General features: G+C 41.1%; 1 protein-coding gene across 1 annotated transcript in view; it reads left to right on the top strand.

The window, feature by feature from the left end:
- Positions 1–17,539, top strand: part of AOAH (acyloxyacyl hydrolase) — a 208,570-nt gene that overhangs the window by 43,485 nt on the left and 147,546 nt on the right. Inside the window, exon 5 of the mRNA XM_040260182.1 lies at positions 2,322–2,421. Coding sequence (XP_040116116.1) covers positions 2,322–2,421 — 100 coding nt within the window. The remainder of the gene's footprint in view (positions 1–2,321; positions 2,422–17,539) is intronic.

Raw genomic sequence — 17,539 nt, forward strand, 5'->3', positions numbered from 1 at the left:
CAGACTTTATTTTTGGGGGCTCCAAAATCACTGCAGATGGTGACTGCAGCCATGAAATTAAAAGACGCTTACTCCTTGGAAGAAAAGTTATGACCAACCTAGATAGTATATTCAAAAGCAGAGACATTACTTTGCCGACTAAGGTCCATCTAGTCAAGGCTACGGTTTTTCCAGTGGTCATGTATGGATGTGAGAGTTGGACTGTGAAGAAGGCTGAGCGCCGAAGAATTGATGCTTTTGAACTGTGGTGATGGAGAAGACTCTTGAGAGTCCCTTGGACCCACCCAGTCCATTCTGAAGGAGATCAGCCCTGGGATTTCTTTGGAAGGAATGATGCCGAAGCTGGAGCTCCAGTACTTTGGCCACCTCATGCGAAGAGTTGACTCATTGGAAAAGATTCTGATGCTGGGAGGGATTTGGGGCAGGAGGAGAAGGGGACGACAGAGGATGAGATGGCTGGATGGCATCACGGACTCGATGGACGTGAATTTGAGTAAACTCTGGGAGATGGTGATGGACAGGGAGGCCTGGCGTGCTGGGATTCATGGGGTCGCAAAGAGTCAGACACAACTGAGCGACTGAACTGAACTGAACTGATAATAAAACTCTGGTCTTAGAGGATTTGGGAGGGATTCCACATGCCCAGCCTCCCTCTCCTATTTTTCAGTTCAGAGAACACCAGTCTGAATGAGGGGCCCCCATCTTCATTCTCATATTCAAGTTCATTTACTTGAAATTGTGCTCTATTTGCACGGGAAAAAGAGTAGGTGGACACCATATGAGGAGTTGGCTCTTGTGGTTCTGAATTGCCACAGATGGGATATTGGCCTTAGGTTAAAAAAAGAAAAAAATTAAACAGAGCCCTATTTATCACCCTTCTGAGTCCACTAAATACCAGATTCCCACAAAGACAGCAGTCATCAGTTAAATAAATGAACCATTAAATCGAGAACAGATTTGTGAAAACAGTCACCCTCTCCTGATTTGCTGACCCTGGGTAGATATTACTTTGGTATTGGACCTTGCGTGTCACAAACAGCTTGTCCCACTGCTTAGCCACCTTTAAGTTGGTTACCTTCCCCTCCACCTCCCATGCAGAAACCCTGGGGCCAAGTGGATGATTCATGATAATCTCGTTTTGCCCTCTTAACTCAGGTTCTCACAAAAGGCTGAAAAGCCATCTTGCCAGTCACATTGTTAGTCTCATTCAGCTGCAATGAAATTTGGAAGCCATGATCTTAGCCTATATTTTCACATATTAGTGACCTTCAATTTTTTTTTATTTTTTATTGAAGTATAGTTGATTTATAATATTGTCTAAGTTTCAAGGGTACAACAAAGTGATTTGGTTATACATATATTTCTTTTTTTTATTTTCCATTATAGTTTATTGCAAGATATTGAATATAGTTCCCTGTGCTACACAGTAAAACCTTGTTGTTTATCTATTTTGTATGTTAGTCTGCATCTGTTAATCCCATATTCCTAATTTATCCCTCCCCCCTTCCCCTTTGGTAACCTTAAGTCTGTTTTCTATATCTATGAGTCTATTTCCATTTTGTATATAAGTTCATTTGAACTATTTTTTATATTCTACATATAAGTAATATCATATAATATTTGTCTTTGTCTGACTTACTTCATTTATGATAATCTTTAGGTCCATCCATGTTGCAGCAAATGGCATTATTTCATTCTTTTTTATGGTATCATTTAACTCGTTTTTATTCATTTTCTTGGTTTAAGAAGTGTGTTGGGAATGGCAGGTAGAAACTGAATATGGAAGATTTGTTTTAGCCCTTTCAAACCTAAACATAAACCAAAATGCTTGAAGAACACTATCCTTACACCATCCCCAGGGAAAAAGTCAAAGGTAAAAAATAAATTTACTTTAAAAGGAAAAGAGATGCTCTGATTACGCCTAAGAAAATGATTTCAGGTGTTTAAGGCCGTATCATAAAGATATTTTTTGCTATAAGGCTCAGCAAGCTTTAAAATATTTTTCCCATCAAATTACACCCCTGTCCATTTCTCCTATCTCAATTTTATTCATGGCTTTTCCAGAAAAGCATTCCAGTGCCCATGCAAGAGACTGGCTTACAGCTCAGTGCTGTTAGCCCCTCTCTCCCCGCCCCCAGGACCTTAATGTAAAAGTAGAATGCAAGTGGCAGGAAATTGTTATGATCCAGCAGCTACACCGGACTGGACTCAAAGGCCATGCCAGAATCCATTCCGGGGTTTTACCTTCTTTTGAAATTACTTCTGTTTTCTAATGCCTGAGAGCTTTTAAATAGCCTTTGTTTTACCCTATTTCCCTCCAGATTCAAAGCAGATATGAATGCTGATGTGGTATGTCACACCCTGGAGTTTTGTAAACAGGATCCTGGCCAACCCTTGTGTCACCTCTATCCCCTTCCCAAGGTGAGTGGTTTTTCATTCTGAATGTCAGATCACAATGACATGCAAGCCCTTTGGACAAGTTCTAAGGGAGGTTCAGCTTCACTGGCTCCATGGTTTGGGACAGGGACCTGCAAAATGACATTTTCCATTACATCACCCAGAATAATATTCCCAAAGTTTAACTTAGATGCCTCCCCCATGCTGCCAAAAGAATGTCTTTGCTGTTTATTTTGGACTGTAATCTAGACTTGGGCGGGCAGTACATAGGAAATCTGGCCAGCCAAGTTGCTGCTGCTGCTGCTGCTAAGTGACTTCAGTTGTGTCCAACTCTGTGCGACCCCATAGATGGCAGCCCACCAGGTGAGGAGAGGTTAAATCCCTCTGTAACCCTTAAAATTCAAGCAAGTTACTTTTATAGAGTGACCAACTTATGTATTTTGCCAAGGACATTTCTGGTATCAGCAATGGAAATCCGACATCCTGGGAAAACTCAGGCATTTGGTTCCCCTAGTCTAAGCTTTATTGTTCTCACTGTGAAGCTCGCTCAGTCGTGTCCGACTTTTTGCAACGCCATGGACTGTAGCCTACCATGCTCCTCCGTCTGTGGGATTCTCCAGGCAAGAATACTGGAGTGGGTTGCCATTTCCTTCTCCAGTGTATCTTCCCAACCCAGGAATCGAACCCAGGTCTCCCGCATTGTAGGCAGACGCTTTACCATCTGAGCAACCAATACCTCCCTACTACGTTTGTTGGGGAAAGTAGGTAAATTAATACATATAAAATGCTTAGTGCAATACCAGCTGTGTAAATAAGTATTAATAAAATGGTAGCTAATATAATTATTACCAATATTATTATTATTCAGAGATAGCTGTTCAGAATACCCTGTGTGCATTATATTATGTTGGACAAATTTTTTTGGAATGCAGACAGAGACAGGCAAGTGTTGACACAATTTCCTGCTAATGCAGTGTGCTTAGTCATATCTGACTCTTTGCAATTCCATGAACTGTAGCCCATGAGGCCCCACTGTCCATTTCCTACTCCAGTGGATCTTCCTGACCCAGAGATCAAACCTGCGTCTCCTGTATCTCTTGCACTGGAAGGCAGACTCTTTACCACTAGGGCCACCTGGGAAGCCTTACCCATGCTATGAATGAAAGTATAAGATTAGATCCGGTTAGGAATCAAAATAATGATTTTAAGAAACTTCCTATGAAAATAAAATAAAACAAAATTTTATGCCCCCTTTCCCATAATTGTAGTCTTTCTGTGTATAACATAATAGGCTTCTGATTACTTGTCATTTCCTTTTTATTCTAATTGAAAAAAGGCCAGTTTAATACATTTTTGGCCTTGGCATGGTTTTGTTGACTTGAAATATTAAATATCATGATCCTAAAAGATGATGCTGTTAAAGTGCTGCACTCAATTTCTCAGCAAATTTGGAAAACTCAGCAGTGGCCACAGGACTGGAAAAGGTCAGTTTTCATTCCAATCTGAAAGAAGGGCAATGCCAAAGAATGTTCAAACTACTGCACAATTGCACTCATTTCACAAGCTAGCAAGGTAATGCTCAATATCCTTAAGCTAGGCTTCAACAATATGTGAATCAAGAACTTCCAGATGTACAAGTTGGACTTAGGAAAGGCAGAGGAATCAAAGATCAAATTGCCAACATCCCTTGGATCATAGAAAAAGCAAGAGAATTCCAGTAAACATCTACTTCTGCTTCATTACCCTAAAGTTTTTGACTGTGTGGATCACCACAAACTGTGGAAGATTCTTAAGGAGATGGGACTACCAGATCACATTACCAGCCTCCTGAGAAACCTGTATACAGGTCAAGAACAAACAGAACCAGACATGGAACAATGGACTGGTTCAAAATTGGGTCAAGTACGTCAAGAATACATCAAGGCTGTGTGTTGTCACCCTCTTATTTAACTCATATGCAGAGCACATCATGAGAAACGCTGGGCTGGATGAAGCACAGGCTGGAATCAAGATTGACGGGAGAAATATCAATAACCTCAGATACGCAGATGAAACCACCTTTATGGCAGAAAGTGAAGAGGAACTAAAGAGCCTCTTGATGAAGGTGAAAGAGGAGAGTGAAAAAGTTGGCTTAAAACATTCAAAAAATGAAGATCATGTCATCCAGTCCCATCACTTCATGGCATATAGATGGGGAAAAAATGGAAACAGTGACAAGACTTTATTTTCCTGGGCTCCAAAATTACTTTGGATGGTGCCTGCAGCCATGAAATTAAAAGATGTTTGCTCTTTGGAAGAAAAACTATGACTAACCTAGACAGAATATTAAAAAGCAGAGACATTACTGTGCCAACAAAAGTCTGTCTAGTCAAAGCTATGGTTTTTCCAATAGTCATGCACAGATGTGAAAGTTGGACCATAAAGAAGGCTGAGCACCAAAGAATTGATGCTTTTAAACTGTGGTGCTGGAGAAGACTCCTGAAAGTCCCTTGGACTGCAAGGAGATCAAACCAGTCAATCCTAAAGGAAATCAACCCTGAATATTCATTTAAAGGACTGATGCTGAGGCTGAAGCTCCAATACTTTGGCCACCTGATGTGATTCACTGGAAAAGACCCTGATGCTGGAAAAGATTGACAGCATGAGGAGAAGAAGGTGACAGGGGATGAGATGGTTGGATGGCATCGTCGACTCAATGGACATGAGTTTGAGGAAACTCCGGAAGATAGTGAAAGAACAGGGAGCCTGGCGTGCTGCAATCCATGTGGTCACAAAGAGTCGGACACAAGTGAGTGCATAATAAATATTAAATATCATAAGCCTATTCCTTGAGCAGAGAGATAGAGTTGTAAATATCTGGGGTACATGTGCATTTCATGCTACCTTGATGATTGACTTAAACTGCTAGTTAAATTTCCCTTAATTCTACCTGAGAAGCTGTTGGCTCCATTGATGTCTGGAAGAGTTTGTTAATTTTAATTTAAAATTTTCCATGTATTCAAATAGCATGCAAATATGATATTATAATATTCACTATTTGATAATGTACAGAAGAAACCTCTCTATGTACAAAGGCAAGTGATACGGGTTTTCATGATTTCCTTAAATAATATCATTTTATATATTTTCACACTTACAGCTATACATAGTCACAAATATCCCATTTAAAATGACATTCTTTATTTTTATACTCTGTAGAATTTATACTCAAAGTAGCATTTCCTTGTCCTCCCATCACCAATACCCAATTCGGGAACATTTTGACCGTCCTTTCTGGGTAAGAGGAAGTTAGAGGATTTCATCTCAGAAATGATCAGTTTCCTCCTCAAATCCTCATTGCCAACCTCCAGCTGTACAGATGACCCAGAAAAGAGGAGCAGTTGGTGCAATGTGGACAGTCATCTATCTGCCTCCACGATTTCATTTAATAGCAATAACAGGTATTTACTGAGCACTCACTGTGCTTATTCTTCATCCTCTTTAATCTCCCAAATACCCCTAGCATGGAGGCACTCTTGGATGACCCCTTTTCTAAGAATGAGGAAACTGATAGTTAGAAAGGTTATGGAACTTGAAACTCACTCCCCTGGGAAGGACCAGAACTGAGATTCATGTCCCTGTCCTTCATTCAGAGAGGCTGGTTGCTCTCTTAACCTTTATGTCAGTGTTTCTTGAAAATCCCCTCGGGGTGTCTCCTTATAGCAGTTAACTGAAATCCCACCACCAGAAATAACCAATGTTAAAATATTGAATGCTTTCCTTTTAGTATTAAATAAATTATATTAATTTCTTTGAGAGTTATGATACTGTTGTATATACAATATTTGATTTTACTTTTCCCCCTCAATATTACATTGTGAGTATGTATTTTTTAAATGGTACATATCAGACCTTCCTTTCATTCTCATGACACACAAATTACACCCGCAAAGCGAGTGTGAATTAGTAGTAAAGATACAGGTATAATTTCCAGCCCCTAGAAGCCTTTCCCAGTCAATAACACCCCCCATGACAGCCATTACTCTGAAATCCACCACAGAGTAGTTTATTTGTACGAAGATCTAGTCTTGAATTTCATGTGAATGGAATAATATGATATATTCTTCTTTGTGTCTGGCTTCTTTTGTCTGTGAGATTCATCCACGTTATTATGAGTAACAGTATCGTTGTATGAAGTAGTCACACAATCATCTTTTGATGTTACTCCTGCTATATAGCCCCATCTAGACCAACCAAATCTTGCCCTCTTTCCAATAAATTTTGCACATGGATGCCAGAAATGTCTTTCTATAAATAGATATGATCTTGTCACCCCACCCCAATACCTTTGCCTGAAGCTTGAGGAAGCCTACCCTGGATCCTTTTACACATTCCTCTTGTCAGAGCTCCAGTTTTTTCTTTCTTTGAAGTTGCTTTGTTTTGAATGATACACCTGTGTGATTGTCCGTTTGTCTTTCCCACTAGGCTATCACCCCCAGGAGGTCAGATTCTATCTTCTTTACACTGTATACCCAATGTGTAGGACAATGCTTTATACATAACAAAGAAATATTTGTTGCCTCAACCTTCCCACCTTCCCTGCACCTTTGTTCTTAATAATCCCTTCTGCCCAGAATGACCCATCAACGTCAAGCCCATCCTTCTAGCTCATCTCACTGCCACTTTCTCTGTGAAATACCTCCTAATCCTCTGGAGAGAATGCTCACTGTCCTCTCAGTCACCAGCAGGAAGTGCTTTTTGAGTACTGCCATGTGCTGGTGCTGTTCTAAATGCTTCACACATAATTAACCTTATGAAGTAGGTGGTGCTGTCGGCCACACATTGCAGACGAGGAATGGGAGGCACAGAGACAGGAAGATGTTACATGTACATAGGTTTCCTTGTTAGCGTGTAAATAGATCAGGCAGCAGTTCTGCATCTTGCCCATCTTTGTCCCCTCTGTCATGCCAGGCACATGCTTGATACATGAGTGAATGTGCCAGGCACTGCGCTGTACATGGGTGATCTCATTTAGCAATGCTCTTGGGGGAGTATATGTATCTTACAGATGAGGAAACGGAGACTCGAAGATGAGTTTTTCCCAGTTTCACAGCTAGTAAATGGCAATGAGAAGCTTCAGCCCTGAGTCTGTTCGTCGTTGAGGCCAAGTTCTTTCCACTGCGCTCTGTGCTTCACTGATTCTCCTGGGGTACTGGTATTTTGAGTCAAACCACTGCTCCTGGGCCAGCTAGTTCTTCACAAGCAGGACTCTACACACTTGAGGTCTTGCTTTGTGTGTGTTTCAGATGCTGGTAAAATGTAGTGTGATGCAAGCCATCGTCCCTGTGAAACGCATTTTACAGAGCGGAGGGATGAAGACATCTCTCTGCTCCAGGGGCTTACAGGGGGAGCTCCACAGTGCAGAAAAATGGATATCTGACTTTAGGGGGGCCAAAAGCGAAAGGTAGAACAGCTTGTAGGGATCCCCTGAACCTACATCATCTGCAGCGAAATTGAAATTTCAGCCCACTTCTTGCCAGTCCTTCAGCCACATGTTCATATCCTTTTCTACCATGTGCTCCAAAACAACGATTCCATCCATAATTAATTGAAGCAAGAAACAATCTGCAGTGTTCAGTGGGCACCAGGAGGATGGAGTGAGAAGAGGGGGAGTGGAGGGGAGATAAGGACAAGACAAGGAGAAACAAGAGAGGGCGGAAGAGGTGAGGAAAAGGAAACCCGCAGGCTGTGTTGTAAAGACCACCCAGATGGTTTTGTGTCACCTACTTTAGGGGGATTACTTATATCATCCCTCCTCGCGTTCACACACCAAGCAAGGCCCTGCCTACTGCTGCTGTGTGTCTGTGTGCATGTGCCTAAGCGTGATTCTGATACCATAGCTCGCCAACTGGAAACCAGATGTGGTTCCTCCATGTGGGCCCTTTTGCTTTGAACCTCTCATTTTGGGGTCAGAGAATAACAGTGCATGTGCTCATGCTTCGGCTGGGCCAGGTGCAGCCTGGAGCCTCCTCAGTTTTATGCTGCTCCCTCCTGTTCCCCTAACTCTGAGATCCCCAAACAGACCCGGTAGTTTTGAACAGATCCCTTTCTTCACCACCCCTGAGCTGGAGGAACAGGCTGCATCTACCAGCACCTCTAAGGCGTGCTCAAGACTTATTTCATAGCACTCTGATCCGCATTAAAAGAGAATTATATTCAGAAGGTGTATGCTAGTGGAGATGGATTCTGCTATTTCTCTGGGGCCGCTGGCCCATTTAAACTACTGCTAAAGAGATCTGCTGCCTTAGGAAAACAATCTAGACTTTGCAACAGCTTTTCCCACAGTAAATCCAATTTCTGCTGGAAACCACCATAACTCTCCAGTGCTGAGTGTGTGGGACTGTGGGCACGCACAAGAAATCTGTGCTTCCCTGGAATCCAAACAACCAGGAAGCTGACATAAGTAGATTAGGAAGGAGTAGGTTAGCACTTTTGATGAGAAAGTGATGGGCTTCCCAGGTGGCGCCACTGGTAAAGAACCTGCCTACCAATGTGTACTAAGTGTTAGTCATTCAGTCGTGCCCGACTCTTTGCGACCCCATGGACTGCAGCCCACCAGGCTCCTCTGTCCATGAGATTTTCCAGGCAAGGATACTGGAGTGGGTTGCCATTTCCTTCTCCAGAGGATCTTCCCAACCCAGGGATCGAACCTGGGTCTCCTGCACTGCAGGCAGATTCTTTACTGACTGAGCTACAAGGGAAGCCGTACCTCAATTGTGTCTGACTCTTTGTGACTCTATGGACTATAGCCTGCCAGGCTCCTCTGTCCATGGCAAGAATACTGGAGTGGATTGCCATACCCTCCTCCAGGGGATCTTACTGACCCAGGGATCTAATCTGTGTCTCTTATGTCTCCTGCATTGATAGGTGGGTTCTTTATCACTAGCACCACCTGGGGAGCCCTAATGCAGGGGACATAGGAGTGTGGGTTCAATCCCTGGGTCGGGAAGATCCCCTGGAAGAGGGCTTGGCAACTTACTCCAGTATTCTTATCTGGAGAATCCCACAGACAGATGAGCCTGGAGTGCTACGGTCCATAGTGACACAGGACAAATTCTTGTTCAATTGAGGAATAAACAAGCTGACCTCAGGAATTTATATTTTTTAAACATTAAGTTTATTAAGAAAATATCTGATATTAATAAAATATATGGCATCTTTTTAATGGAAGGGAGTAGAGTTTAGGAAAAAAATTATAGATGAGCAGGAAATTTGACATTTTTCTAAGATTTATTATTCACTAAATTTCATCCTACAATGGACAGCACCTTTCCATTCATAATGATATGCTCAGCTCTGTGAGCTCACAAAACGCTTTTAGATACATTATCATCTAATCACCCCAAACTATTTTTAAATAAGCTTTTTATTTTGGAATACTTTCAGATCTACCAAAAGTTGTAAAAATATCATACCATACCATGGAGAGTACACCTTCACCCAAGTTCAGTTTCCCGTAATGATAACATTTTAACATTACTTAGTCAAAACTAAAGAAGCCACATTATCCTCATAATTGTCGTGCACTACTCCTTAATCAATAATCACATGACTATTTCTTACCAGATGTCTCAGTGGTAAAGAATTTGCTTGCCAACGCTGGAGACGTAAGAGACATGGGTTCAATCCCTGGATTGGGAAGATCCGCTGGGGGAGGAAATGGCAATCCACTCCAGTATCCTTGCCTGGGAAATCCCGTGCACAGAGAAGCTGGTGGATATAGTCACAAAGAATCGGACGTGACAGAGCATATATGCACACATGACTATTAGTCATTACTAGTTTAGACTTGATTTGGTTTTGGCCTATTTTTTAAAATTTGCTAATGTCCTTTTTTCTGTTCTAAGATCTAATCCAAGACACATGTTGCACTTAGTGTTCCATTGGTTTCCTCTAGTCTGTGACAGGCTCTCACTATTTCCTTGTTTTTCATGACCTTGGCAGTTCTCAGAGTACTGATTTAGTATATTCATATAACGTCCCTCGAATTGGGATTTGTCTGATGTCTTTATTTTGAGTAGAGAGACTTACAGGTTTTTGGAAGGAAAACCACAGAGGCTAAGTGCCCTGGTCATCACATTTTATCAGGGATACATGATACCCATGCTATATTCAGGGGGATATTAAACTTGATCCGTCGGCTAAGGTGGCATTTGCCAGGTTTCCTCACTGGAAAGTCGCTATCTTTACCTTTTTCTTTCCTTTATTCTTTAGAACTGAGTCACTAAATCTAACGGAATAGGGCTCCAAGCTTACCTCCTGGAGAAGGGAGTATCTATCTACATACATTATTTGAAATTTTTCTGCAAAGATATGTCTCTTCTTTCCTATTTATTTATTCAGTTATTCACTTATGTCAATATAGACTTGTATATAAGTATTTTATACTTGAGTTATAATCCAGTATTGTTACTTATTTTCTTGCTCAGATTTTTTTCAGTGTTGGCCACTAGGATTTCTTTCAGATGGCCCTGTGTCCTTTTCAACACAGTGCCATTTCTTTTTTTTTTTTTTCCTTTGCTTTTCTTCCTTCTTTGATTTTTTCCTCTTTACCTTTCAAACGTCCTTACTTTCTGGTAATGCCAGATGAGTATTGTATTGTCATTTTTTTTTCTGCCCCAACACTAAAATTCACCATTTTCTAAGATGACTTGGTTCCTTTTATTGGAAAATGGTGTTTAGAAACCAAGATCTAGTTGCTGGGTATTCACATTGTTACTGGAATGACATTGCTTCTAGATCCTCCTGGTGGAGAATTTAGTAAAGTATGTATGTATATGGCCTATGAATCTATCCATCTGTGTGTGTGTGTGTGTGTGTGTGTGTATGTGCGTATACTGATGTCTCCAACTTTAGATAGTATCACAGGGCTAAACTCTATTTTATAGATATAGTTATTAAACATATTTTGGAATTGAGGCTTAAGGTCTTGACTTAGGTTTCATATCTAGTGAGTAGAACCTGAACTTAACCTGGGGCTTCAAACTTCAGACCTGCAACTCTTCACTTCAGCACATGTGTGTTTGGCAGAGATTATGAGCACATTCAAAGTAGCCAGTTCTCAATATCAGAAGGTAAACATTTCTTGGTTTTAGTTTTAATGGAAATATTATGAAGAGCTTAAGTTCTAAGAATCTTGCCCAAGGATCCCAACTTTCTCCTTACCGGTTAAATCATTTGGTCAGTCATTCACATAGCCAGCCACGCCTCAATAAACATTTCTTGAGCACTTACTGTGTGCTAGCCCCACTGCAAGGCACATTGAGTAAGCTATCTCTTTTAACCATCACAAATCTGCAGGACAAATATGATTCCTCTGTTTTATAGATAAGTCCACTGAGACCTGGAGGATCAAAAGACTTGCCTATAGTTCTGTAGCTTCTACAGAATGATTTTTTTTTCCCCTAGGCAGCAAATATTTATAGAGAGAGAATTATGTAGGACAGTATTCCAGTAAATGAGGCAGGCAGTCACGATGCAAATAGTGATTCTACAAGGGAGGCAGACTTGTAAACAAACTCTGATGAAGAGACAAGTGTTCTAACAGAGGGTGCAAAGAGGAACGAAAGCTCAGCAGAGCAGGGCTGGGCTCTCCCTGGAAAGGAGTGGAGATGGCTACCTCCACGGTGCAGCAGGTGTTGACTACATATGCAGGCTTCCGGTTACATCTGCCTCAGAGCCCTTGTTTTTGGGTACTTGGCTTAGAACCCTTCCAGTTCTCTGCAGTCAGCTACTTCTCCTCCTTCAGCTTTCTGTTGAAATGTCCCTCCTCACACTCCATCTGAAGGTCTTCTGTGTGCTCTCACACAGCACTTTGTTTCTTTCATAGCACTTGAGGATAGGAACCATGTCTTTTTCATTTACCATCATGTTTCCAGGGCTGGGCAATGCCTGACACATAGTAGGTACTTTATAAGTTTTGTTACATGAAAGACAAGATGGAAAGGGCCTTTCTGAACATGTATTTGCTTTACTTCCTCCCTTACAAGGGTTTATCTGGCCTCAGTGGAACATACCAGAGTATAAAAGGTTTAGCTGATTTTAGAACATGAAGCAGTTTTTAGAAATATGTGTGGAGTCCCACCCAAGGGCATCTGGTTCAGTACTTCTGGGGTGTGATTTGAGCAGCTGTACTTCTACAAAACTTCTGATGAGCATTGAAGGGTAAAAACTGTTGGTCCAAACCTGAAAGCTGCCATCAACAAGCCTGAAAATATCGTTTCTCCTCCTGCTGCTGGCCTTTTCTTTGTCATCTGGTAGTTTCCCAGACACCCAAAGTCACATGTCTCCATTTACCCCCAGCCTCATCCTTGGTTCCTTGACTTCTGCCCCTTTTCTCATGGATTCATTAACAAACTCTGTTTATGGGCTTTAAGTCTCAAAACCCCCACTGCTAAGACCACTTAGAAGGGCTGAGGGAACTGAAGGTTTTAGAAACAATATATTTAGAGTTCACTCCTTTTTTATGGATTTTCTCATAACAGTTTGCTAATTGTGCCAAATTGCACTGAAGTTGTCTACACCCAAGGAGGGAAAGGAGGATACCTATTAACCAGCTCAGGTTGCTCCCATTCCAAAAATTAATATAAAAATAAACCCCAGGACTCCCATTCTTCTCCAGCAACTATCTAATTTTTTCCTTCCTCTAACTGAGGGGTAGTTCAATATTGTGGTTATGAGCACAGATCTTAGAGCCAGACCACCTGGGCTCAAAACCTGGCTGCATTTCTTACACTCTATCTCTCCTTAAACAAATTGCTCAATTGCTCTGGGCCTCAGTTTCTTCATCTGTAAAGTGGACATAATACTCAGGCTTCATAGGGTAGTTGTGAATATTTAACAATTTAATATATATCTCCAGGTGTATGTATATACATACATACCTATAAGTGTGTATGTGCATTTTATAGTGGGGCAGGAGATTGAGTTTTAGGATGGTGCTTTCTTTGCTTATAATAAGCATTAATAAGTGTTAGTTAGGAGCAGCAGCAACTTCCAGCTATCTTTTAAAGGAGGAGAGCTTTTCTTCACTTCCCATTTGCTTCTCAAGTTATTGCAGCTTGGCCTCTAGCCCCATCACTCTAATGAAACACTTCTCCTTAACGCCACTGATGACTTCCTAAACATCAAATCCAAGATCATTCTTGTCCATTATCCTGTATTTAACACTGCTTGCCACTCCCTTCCAGAAACTTCTCTGCTCTTTCCTGGTTCTCCTTGCACTGCTCTATCTCCTTGAGGCTACCCTTCCCTTCCTAAGCACCAGGACCCACCCAGCCAGGACTCTGCTCACTCTGGGCTTTCTCCCTGAGTAATTATAGTCAGGACAGCCTGACAGTTAAGCACAGACTGCCCAATGCCATCCTGTGGGGATCAGTGACCCTGGCCCCACCATGTACTTGCTAAGTGATTTGAGATATATCATTTAACTGCCTTGTGTTTTTTCATATGTTAAATGAGGAATAGAGTAGAGCCTACCTCCAAGGGCTAATGTGAAGACTACACAAACTGGCATGTGTGAAAATTCTTAGAATAGTGACTGATCATCATAAGCATACAAAACATTTGCTCTTGTTATTAAGCCTCACAAACAAAGTTCAAGACTTTCCTCAGAGCTTCAGTCACTGCATGCAGTTGCCAGATAAATATCTTCTTTTGTAGGTCCCAAAGACAGCTTGAACATAACATGTTAGAAACTGGACTATTACCTTTTCCCCACATCAGCTATTCTTCCCGTATTGCATATTTCAGTTTTGACACCAGCCTTCACCCTTCTAAATGGTTCTTTCTAGTCTATTCCCCTTCTTCATCCTCAATTCTGCCTGCCTCATTCAGGGACTTATCGTTTCTTTGGCCATCTGATGCAAAGATTGGAAGAGACCCTGATGCTGGGAAAGATTGAGGGCAGAAGGAGAAGGGGGCAGTAGAGGATGAGTGATGGTTGGATGGCATCCTTGACTCAATGGACATGAGTTTGAGCAAGCTCCAAGAGATAGTGAAAGACAGGGAAGTTTGACATGCTGCATTCCATGGAGTCACAAAGAACTGGACACAATTTAGCAACTGAACAACAATAATAATCATTCTAGGGTAGAGTCCTGCAGCAGCTTTGTAATTGATATCTCCACCTCCCACCTTGAAACCCTCAAATCCAGGCACCCAAGTGATGTTTCCAAAATGCAAATCTGACATGCTCCCTTTCTTGCTTGAATCCCTCACAGCCATCCATCAAGGTCAAGACAAAGCCTGAGTTCCATAAACTAGCCTGTCCTTACCTCCCCAGCCTTGTTCGTGGAGTAACTGGTTCATCCACTTCTCTGCAGCAGCTCAGCACTTATCATTCCCATCACATCGTGCTTGTTCTCACCTCCCAACCTTGTTCTATTTTCCCCTGCACCTGTGATGCCCTTTCCCTGAGTCATCTTTTAAGATCTACTTAGTTCAGCCGTCACCTTCTTCAAGAAACCACTGGACAGCTATGCTCCTACTCCAGTGTGGATTATAGTCTGTTCCTCATTGTCCCCATGATACTAACAGCTATATCCTAACAGCTAGAATTGCAGTTTCCAGCTTGTATGTTAGTCATTAGTTCATGTGTCTGAAGCTATGAGATTGACAGCTGGACTATAATTGTCAGGCTGGGACTACACTTGAGCCAGTTCTCTCTCCCCACTGCTTGTTCTGGGTATAGGAGGTTGGCACACTGCCCAATAAATGTGCATTGAATGAATGAATTACACTTGAGCCCAGTTCTTTCTATGAAATAGGACAGTAATGCCTTTATAATTCTTCTTGCTACATTCCTTCCCAACACTAGCTAGTGTCTATACTTCCAGTGAGTCTTCTTCATCTCTTTAACAGACCAGTCCTTAAGATGGTGTTAATCTTAATCCTTAAGGTGCCTTGATCCCATTTTTTAGCAATAAAGTTTTTTGTTGTTTTTTTTAAAAGAATGTCTTGATCCATCTATCTAGACTTGGGCTTTCCTGTCACTGATCTTCCAGATGACTCATCATGGGCATCCATTCTGTCCTTTCCACTCCTCCTTTCTGAACAAGAACATAATTATCCCCCAGAAATGCATCTCTGTGTTATTCTCCTCTTGTAACAACCTGGAGTTCAGTATAATAGGAGCCTCAACTTGAATGAGTTTTGGAAGCATAAGAATATACCTCCAAAGGCTGCTACAGAACAGAGGCTACCACAGTTCTTGGAATCAAGAAGATGCTCAATAAATGGTAACATTTAAAAAAAATAAAATGAATCCATGAGTGAGCCCTAAAATCAAATTGACAAGAGGGTGAAGTTTAGAGTCTCCCCTATTTAAAACCAAAATGTTCTCTAGTAACCAGCAGTTAATCCTTTGTTCTTATTCAATAGAAGTAATCTCTGATCCTGAGCTCCATTTTTTTTTTTCAACATGGGGTGTGTGTGTGTGTGTGTGTTTGGATAAATTTCTTTAATCTATCTGTGTTGTTATGACTTGACTTTTTTATGTCAGGTACATATAAAATAAAAATGAAAGTGTTCTCAGTTTAGCAGAATTTCTATGTCAAACAAGGAAAGGAAATTACTTCCTCTGTCATCATTGTTACATTGGTGCCTCCATTGCTACTACCACAGGCAACTCTAGCAAACTAGTAGCTCAAAACCTGAACTAAATTGAATAAAATCAAGCTTCTCTTCTCCTTCGGTTGTTTAGTCAACCTACCCAGCTTGCTGTATTTGCTCTTCTTATGTTCTCCACCTTAACTCTGTATAGTATGTGAGTATTTTCTCACAAATCCAGGACTAGAAGAAAACAAATTATTAAAAAAAAAAAAAGGAGTCAATTGTGTGATCATCAGAGTTTTAGGTTAAGGAAATTTCCTTCTTGAGTGATAGCTGTTCTTCAACTGTGACTTGGCAAATTATTAGAAAATCAAATGTTATTTTTGAAGAGAATGTACATCCAAAAACAGTTTTTGTGTGTCTTAATATTCTGGAAGACCTAATAAAGTTTTCCAAATTACCTCACTTAATAAATTAATGCCATTCCTGTAAGACAAACATATCTTTGATACCTGAGGCCAGGAATGGTTCAGTTCAGTTCAGTTCAGTCACTCAGTCACGTCCAACTCTTTGCAACCCCATGAACCGCAGCACACCATGCCTCCCTGTCCATTACCAACTCCCGGAGTACACCCAAACCCATGTCCATTGAGTCAGTGATGCCATCCAGCCATCTCATCCTCTGTTGTCCCCTTCTCCTCCTTCCCCCAATCCCTCCCAGCATCAGAGTCTTTTCCAATGAGTCAGCTCTTCACATCAGGTGTCCAAAGTATTGGAGTTTCAGCTTTAGCATCAGTCCTTCTGATGAACACCCAGGACTGATCTCCTTTAGGATGGACTAGTTGGATCTCCTTGCAGTCCAAGGGACCCTCAAGAGTCTTCTCCAAAACCACAGTTCCAAAGCATCAATTTTTTGGCACTCAGTTTTATTTATAGTCCAACTCTCAGTACTGGGGTGAAAAAGTCTTGACTGACACTGATAGACTTTCAAGTCATGGACAGTCATTCTGTTATTCTCATAATATACATTTACTAAGCCCCTACTGTATGATAGGTACACATTAGGGGATGAAAAATGAAAGGTAATTGACAACCACAATTTGAATGACTGTAACACACCAAAAGCTGGACTAAGTACTTATCATACATCATTGAAAATCCTCTCATACAATTGCAGAGTTATTCCATTATCCCAATTTTATAGATGAGAAATCAAAATTCAAGTAAATTGTCAGTTGTGGAGTTGTTTATTTGACAGTGTTTCTAAAGTTCCTCTTTAAACATCTCAGGAAATTATAAGCAATGAGATAAATTACAGGGGAATATAGCCATCTAGATGCAGAAAAGTCAGCCTAAAACCTTAAATTGGAACAGAATATAGTGTCTAAAAATAAACTCAAATGCATTTGAGATTTTTGTTTTTGATTAAAAAAAATAGCATTTCAAATCAGTGACAAAACACTGGCATATTCAGTAAATGGGTGGGATTAAAGACTAGCCATTTAGGAATAAAATTTAAGGTGGATACTTGTCTATTCTTTATGGCTAAATA

Source organism: Oryx dammah, unplaced genomic scaffold, assembly GCF_014754425.2.
Source record: "Oryx dammah isolate SB20612 unplaced genomic scaffold, SCBI_Odam_1.1 HiC_scaffold_18, whole genome shotgun sequence".
Classification (NCBI taxonomy): domain Eukaryota; kingdom Metazoa; phylum Chordata; class Mammalia; order Artiodactyla; family Bovidae; genus Oryx; species Oryx dammah.